The sequence below is a fragment of the Pongo pygmaeus genome, chromosome 4 (genome assembly GCF_028885625.2).
Source record: "Pongo pygmaeus isolate AG05252 chromosome 4, NHGRI_mPonPyg2-v2.0_pri, whole genome shotgun sequence".
NCBI lineage: Eukaryota > Metazoa > Chordata > Mammalia > Primates > Hominidae > Pongo > Pongo pygmaeus.
The window spans coordinates 175,736,001-175,743,578 of NC_072377.2; the positions used below are offsets into that span (position 1 = coordinate 175,736,001).

Genomic DNA, 7,578 nt, shown 5'->3' on the forward strand with positions numbered 1-7,578 from the left:
ATTAAATGGAAGAGTTTGGCCTTGCTCTGGTATAGGATGGACAGCTAGTGCTGATCCTTGACTAAGGGAGTGGTATGATCATTGGGGCATTTTAGGAAAGAATTAATCTAGTGGTGGAGTATCAGAGAATATCAGAGCTCACTCTAGTCCAATCTCCCACTTTACAGATGGGAAAAGAGAGTCCTCTCTGGCCTTGTGCAAGTTTGTACAGCAAGTAGCAGGCCAGAATCAGAACCTCTTGTGCCCAGTGTTCTGCCAGATGGACGGGGTAGCAGAGAGTCTACAGAAGAAGCAGAATAAGCCAGCAGTGAGGTGATGAGTGTCCAGAGCAAGTCTTTTGATTTACGGAAGCTCATGGGGCTCAAAGTGTTGTAATCAGGACCTAATTGGAGTTGTCTGGCCAGTGAAAGACAACTCTCATTCTCAGGGCAAAGTTGGTTAATGAAATGAATGAAATGAGCTCCAGCTCATTACTCTGAGCTCCAGCAAGAAAGCAGCAGGGGAGTAAGCTTTGGAATGGAGATCACCAGATTCCGTAAAGTGCTTTCTGTTATGTCTTTCAGAAAATGGACAAAAATAAAGATGGCATCGTAACTTTAGATGAATTTCTTGAATCATGTCAGGAGGTAAGGAGAGATCTCAGGGCACAATAACTCTACATCTGGGAAAGGAAACCTGGGGCCTGGGGACCTGCAGAAGGAAGGTGATGAGAAACCTGCACATATCTGCAACCCCTCCCATCAGAGCCAACAACACCAGCAGCAACTGTGAAGTCCACAGTTCCACTCCTCAACCTGGCCTGTAGTTGGTCTTGGCTAAGCACAGGACTGAACAGAGAGCCTAAGTAGGGGTCTGGGGGGATGTGAAAACTCAGAGGCGGTCTCTGTGAAAATAGACTTCCCGAGAGGGCAACACCATTATTTTTTAGCCTGCCTCTGGCTTGATGACCCATTTCCTAGACTACAAGGAAGCAGCTGGGGGCAAAAAAATCTACAATTTTGTGATTCTCAAACCACAGTGTGCAGAAAAATTGCCTGGAATGATTCTGAAAATGTATATTTCCAGGCCTCAATCCCAGAGACTCTAGATCTGGGTCACTTTAACACAAATGCCCTGGACCAATGCTTAGCACTTTAATGTGTGAAACAATATCCTTGAAGATCTTGTTAAAATGCAGATTCTAATTCCATAGGTCTGGGGTGGGGCCTGAGATGTTACTTTTCTCACATTCTCCCTGGTCACACTGGTGATGCTGATCCTGGAAACACAACTTTCATTAAGTCTAACCAATAGATTGGCCCCAGAGTCCACCAGAGACTGAACTGGAAATAATTGCTTCATCTACTTTGGAGAAATCCGTTTATACCCCTACATTATTTTAGAAATGTTCACAGTTACTCTGAGCTCCAGCCAAGAAGAATAGCAAATGTAAGAAAGCAGGGGAGAAGCTACTAGCACGTACTGAGCCCCCACCAAGTTTCAAGCACATACATAAACATCACAGCCACCCTGTTATGTAGATGTCCTAAATGCAGGGTGATATCCAAGATATTTAACAACTATTCCATTAGAATGGAATGAACACTGACCCCCTTGGGGGTGAGTTCTCACTGTTAATTCCCTTGAGAGCTGGTTGTAAAACAGCCTGGCACCTTCCCCACCTCCAACCTTGCTTCCTCTCCCACCGTGGGATCTCCGCACACCCAGCTCCCTTTCACTTTCCACTGTGAGTGGAAGCAGCCTGAAACCCTCACCAGATGCAGATGCCCAACTGAACTTTCCAGCTGCCAGAATAATGAGCCAAATAAGCCTATACTGACATTAACCTTTTCATTTCTGATATTGATAATTTGAAAAGCTGTCTTAATAAGCATTTATCTACTTTACTGATTTTTTGAAAGAGAGCGCTTTGGGGGGTTTTCTCATTGTATGTCTCTATTGCATGTTCTGTATTTTACATTTTTCTATTATTTCTTCTCTGAGGTACAGTATTGAATGTAGAAAAATCCTCAAATGTTGGGTATTAAGCAATACACTTCTAATTCATGGTTCAGAGAAGAAAATATCTTGAATAAAAATAAAATAAAAATATGACATCAAAATTTGTAGGATCTAAAGCAGTATTCCAGGAATGCAAGGTTGGTTTAACATTCAATAATTGGTCAGTGTAATTAATCACATTAATAGAATAAAAAGACAAAAAATGTAATCATTTCAGTGGATGTAACTGTTCAGAGCTTCTTAAAAGAAGCAACTCACTATTTTACTAGATGATTTGTTTCTTCTGAATTCCTCTTTAAGGCTACAGGTGGTGCTTCTTACTTTGAGCTGATCACTTTCTAGGTCCCCACCCTTACTTCTTGTTTTTCATACCCTTGTAGAGTTTTCTCCATATAGGAAACCCATGCTTGTGATTTGCTCACCAGAGTTACAGAGCTCTCAGGGAGGAGACTCAGAGTTCTAACCATCCTCTTGCCCTCCTTTTTTCCCAGGATGACAACATCATGAGGTCTCTCCAGCTGTTTCAAAATGTCATGTAACTGGTGACACTCAGCCATTCAGCTCTCAGAGACGTTGTACTAAACAACCACCTTAACACCCTGATCTGCCCTCGTTCTGATTTTACACACCAACTCTTGGGACAGAAACACCTTTTACACTTTGGAAGAATTCTCTGCCGAAGACTTTCTATGGAACCCAGCATCATGTGGCTCAGTCTCTGACTGCCAACTCTTCCTCCTTTCTCTTCTTGAGAGAGACAAGATGAAATTTGAGTTTGTTTTGGAAGCATGCTCATCTCCTCACACTGCTGCCCTATGGAAGGTCCCTCTGCTTGAGCTTAAACAGTAGTGCACAAAATATTCTGCTTATGTGCCCCCAGCCCACTGCCTCCAAGTCAGGCAGACCTTGGTGAATCTGGAAGCAAGAGGACCTGAGCCAGATGCATACCATCCTCTGATGGCCTCCCAAACCAATGTGCCTGTTTCTCTTCCTTTGGTGGGAAGAATGAGTTATCCAGAACAATTAGGATCTGTCATGACCAGATTGGGAGAGCCAGCACCTAACATATGTGGGATAGAACTGAATCATTAAGCATGGCATTGTCTGATGACCCAAACTGCCTATGTCATTTGTTTCCAGAAACGACGACCAATAATTCTCTCACACTGGCATTTGTGCTGGTAGTGCAAGTCCTTTAATACGTCCAGGAAGGGAGCCATTGCCCAGTGGTCCATATCTCCACCACATCCCCTGCTTGAGCCCAGCGCTGCATGTCCCTCCCAAGAAGTCCAGAATGCCTGCAAATCGCTGTAATTTTATACCATGTTCTAACCAATAAACAGAACTATTTCTTACACTCTCAATCACTTCTTCATGACTCCGTTAGGTAAGAGAGGTAAGCTGTGAAAAGGGAAGGCTAGTCCATTCATTTGACACCCAATTATTTGTGCAGTTGTCCCTCCATATGTGTGAAGCATTGGTCCCAGGACTCCCCATACCAAAATCGGTAGATACTCAACTCCCATAGCCAGCCCTGAGGAACTCGTGTTTTCAAAAAATTTGGCCTCCATATATGCAGGTTTCACGTCCTATAAATACTGCATTTTCTATCATTTTTGTTGAAAACAATCTGCATGTAAGTGGACCCAAGCAGTTTAAACTCATGTTGTTGGAGGGTCAACTGCACTTACATTGTGCCAGGCCTGTGCCAGGCAATGACTTCATCCTCCCCAGCCCCCAAGCCTTCCCCAGCAAACATCCAATCCAAACGCAAATACTGTGACCAAATGCAAATGCAACTTCAAGACAAGACCCTTCACAACACTTTGCTTCCAACAAGACTGCCACTTCTAAGACCCTCTGATATGGAAAGCCTGGAGCCCCTGTGGTGTGAGTGGGAGTGCAGAGATAAAGAGGATGACGGGGCCTCCTGCTGAGAGATTTTTGGGTCTAGAGGACGATCAAGCGGCTTCAGCCTATAACCAGCAAATGATTACTCATGTTGAACACTGTGGGTCTTGGTTTCCCCATTTGACATCACATTTGAAAGATTAAAAGCTAACAGTAGCATTCTTGGAAGGAAAACAATTTACTGAACCCCTGTTTTGTGCCAGGTGCTGCACTAGGGGCTTTATATACATTATCTTATTTCATGCTCATGTGGAGCATTCCAGATGGTAGAGTCCTGGTTGTACTGATGAGGTTGCTGAAGCTCAGAGAGGTAAGCAGGACCTGCGTAAGGTAGCACAGCTGATAGGGACTCCATAGGGAGACTAAACTCTTCTTGCTCTATCATAGACCCTTCCTACAAGGGGATTCTGCCTCACCCCAAGGATGAGGATACTTCCCACTAATCTCATTCATCTGAAGTCAGTTCAGAGAGGCATCAGTATTCTTTGAGTCTGTGTAACAGATGGGGAAACAGATGCAGAGAAGGGGAATATATCAGGCAGCCACAGTCACTGGCAGGGGCAAGCCACCAAAACATCTCCTGCATTCATGACACACCCCACTCAGATGGCCATTGGCTGCTGCCTCTTATGGTTGGAAATTGTAAGTGTGATGATGAGAATTTGTTGGATAGTTCAGACCTGTTCCTCTGGGCTTCCTGCATATAACCATGTGGTTCCCTAAGGCTTCTGGGCATGTGGCTGGTCCCCAGCAAGGCATTCACTTAGGCCCAAGAGAGGATCTGTCCTAGAGACTCTTCCCATATGGGGTCCTAACCTGCATCTTGAGGCTGTATGATGTCTAGGCCAGTGTTCCCTGCCCTGGCTGCACATCAGAATCACCTGGGAACTTTGAAAAATGCGAACACCTGGGTGCCACAGCAGACCAATTGAAGGAACATCCCTGAAGGTCCAGGACCTGGACATCAGAATTCTTTAGAGGCCACCCAGGTGGGTGTACTGGGCACACAGGGCTAAGGTAAAGAACTGACACATCTAGAGCTGGGAATGAAGTGCGTGGTCTGAGCCATCCCCCTGGCCACAAAGATCAATTCAGGGATGGGCTTGAGACCCACGCTGGTTCAAACAGCATGAATCTCCAAACTTGTGCTGGGAATGATGAGACAAAGATGTTCTCCCTCACCGGACATGAAAGAGAGCACACATAGCCCTAAGACATGCTGGTAACTATTTAGGAATTCTAAGAGTTTATCTAATAATCAGAGGGTTAATAAGCCAGACATCACATAAGGCAAGGAAGAGAGATGAAAAAAAAAAAGCAAGCAGAAATGAGCCTTTGATGATATCATTGATCTGCTAGATCAAGCTGCTTCTGAAGCTGGACATACCTCTGACCTTTTCAGATGCCTGTGTCAGGTGCCTATATAAGGTCTAGGTCAGGCCGGGCACGGTGGCTCATGCCTGTAATTCCAACTTTTTGGGAGGCCGAGGCTGGCGGATCACCGGAAGTCGGGAGTTCGCGACGAGCCTCACCAACATGGAGAAACCCCATCTCTACTAAAAAATACAAAAATTAGCCAGGCATGGTGGCGAGTGCCTGTAATCCCAGCTACTCGGGAGGCTGAGGCAGGAGAATCGCTTGAACCCAGGAGGTGGAGGTTGCGGAGACCCAAGATCACACCATTGCACTCCAGCCTCGGCAACAAGAGCAAAACTCTGTCTCAAAAAAAAAAAAAAAAAAAAAAAAAAAAAATCTAGGTCAGTGGCTACCTTCCTTCCCCGCTGCCTGCATGTCAGAATCACCTGGGGAGCAGAGGAGGGGAATTTTTTTGAAGTGCCAAATGCCTAGGCCTTATCCCAAAAGAATTGCATCAGAATATCTGGAGGTGGGGCCCTGAGGATCAGTATGCTGTAAAGGCTCGCTAGGTGATTCCAATGCACACCTACGGCTGCAAACCCCTGCTCTAGAGCAGAGGAAAGACTGGTACCCCTCTCCATGTGTTAGCCAGACCACAAGTAAGACACCAGCATCAGCCCTGGGCACTTAAAACTGAGAGGAAAATCAGCAGCTTAGATATTCAGAGAGAATTCATTGTGGAAGGAAGTTTTAAAAGTAGTCCTCAGATGGATAAACAACAGAAAGGGAGATGGTTGTCCTAATGAACAGCGGGGAAAGGACATGTTGCAGCAATGAGAGGGTATTGGCCTCATCTCCCACTTGTCTTCTTGGAGGGATCCTGCTCCTCTTGAACCATCCAACAAATTCTCACCATCACACCTGCTGATGGGGACTCAACTGTGCAGCAGGTGCTATGGACACTTTGCCCAATCCCCTTGGTACTCACCATCACCCTGCAGGTAGACTCAACTGCTGCCAAGTGCAATCACCCAAGAGTTTTTGTCTGTGACTCTAACCACCACAGAGTGTGTCCATGACGGCCCGCTATGTTTTGGGTATTTGACTCTCTAAGCCTCATGTTGACATTTATCTCCAATGTTGAAAGGGGGCCTAAGATAAGGTGTTTGGGTCATGGGGGCAGATCACTCAGGACTAGATGAAGGCCCTCTCTTGGGGCTGAGTGAGTTCTTACTCTGTTAATTCCTTCAAGAGGTGGTTGTTAAAGAGCCTGGCATCACCACCACCCCTCCACCCCACTCCTCACTTCCTCTCTCACCATGTGATCTGTGCACACCCAGCTCCCCTTCACCTTCCACTGTGAGTGGAAGCAGCCTGAAGCCCTCACCAAATGCAGATGCCCAATCAAACTTTCTAGCCACCAGAAACATGAGCCAAATTCATCTTTTTTTCTTTATAAATTACCCAGCCTTGGGTATTCCTTATAGCTACACAAATGGACGAAGACACAGGGCCATTCTGCCATGGACATATCAGGCCAAAGGATCGGGTCATCAACACCTCCTAGAAGAAGCCCTTGGCCAATGACTGATGAGACTTGGTGGACAAATATCCCAGATCCTTCTCCTCTCAGCAGGAAGTACTCTGAGGTCTCTTCTATATCATCTCCTAGACTTCCCTGGTAGGACTGAGCCCCAGTTGCTCACAACAGTAACTTATGATGAATAAGACAGACATGTGTCCTGCTTTCATAAACTTCATATTCTAGCAGGAGGAAACTGATGACAAATGAAATTATTTTAGATGAAATGGCATTCATAAATGTGTAACACAATAAAGAGTATACAGGGTGGCTGCAGGTGGAGAGTAAGGCTTCTCTGAAGAGCAGACCACTGACCTTGACATGATTTGGATCAGGGGATTCTCCATGGACAGCATCTTTCTTGAGTCTCATGATAACCATGTGGGGCAGGTATCCTAGGCACCTATTTTTCAGATGAAAAAATGATGCCCAGAGTCATAGAAGGACTTACATACACAGCAGGAAGTGGGCTTAAAAGTCTGCCAAGCTCCAAAATCCATGCCCAGCTTTATTTCTTACAGAGCATAAAGACCATTCTCCACCTATTCCTAAAACTAGCTCTGATGATATACAAACACCAGAAGGTGTTAGGAAGCAGATGCTATGAAAACTATTAGTAAAAAGCAATGAAAACAAACCCACAAATCTGAGCCAAATTACTCCTCCTGTAAAAGGAATCATGCCAAGGACTTGTGCAAAGATGGCCATATGGGTTTCTTAGAGGAGCT

The 7,578-nt window shown here is 45.3% G+C and overlaps 1 protein-coding gene across 5 annotated transcripts in view; it reads left to right on the top strand.

The window, feature by feature from the left end:
- KCNIP1 (potassium voltage-gated channel interacting protein 1) overlaps nt 1–3,354 on the top strand; it is a 382,861-nt gene extending 379,507 nt beyond the window's left edge. For all 5 annotated transcript variants that reach the window (XM_054488550.2, XM_054488549.2, XM_054488548.2 and 2 more), the window contains 2 exons: nt 564–626; nt 2,493–3,354. In XM_054488550.2, coding sequence (XP_054344525.1) covers nt 564–626; nt 2,493–2,540 — 111 coding nt within the window. In that variant the 3' untranslated portion in view covers nt 2,541–3,354. The remainder of the gene's footprint in view (nt 1–563; nt 627–2,492) is intronic.
- Nucleotides 3,355–7,578: the final 4,224 nt, after the last annotated feature.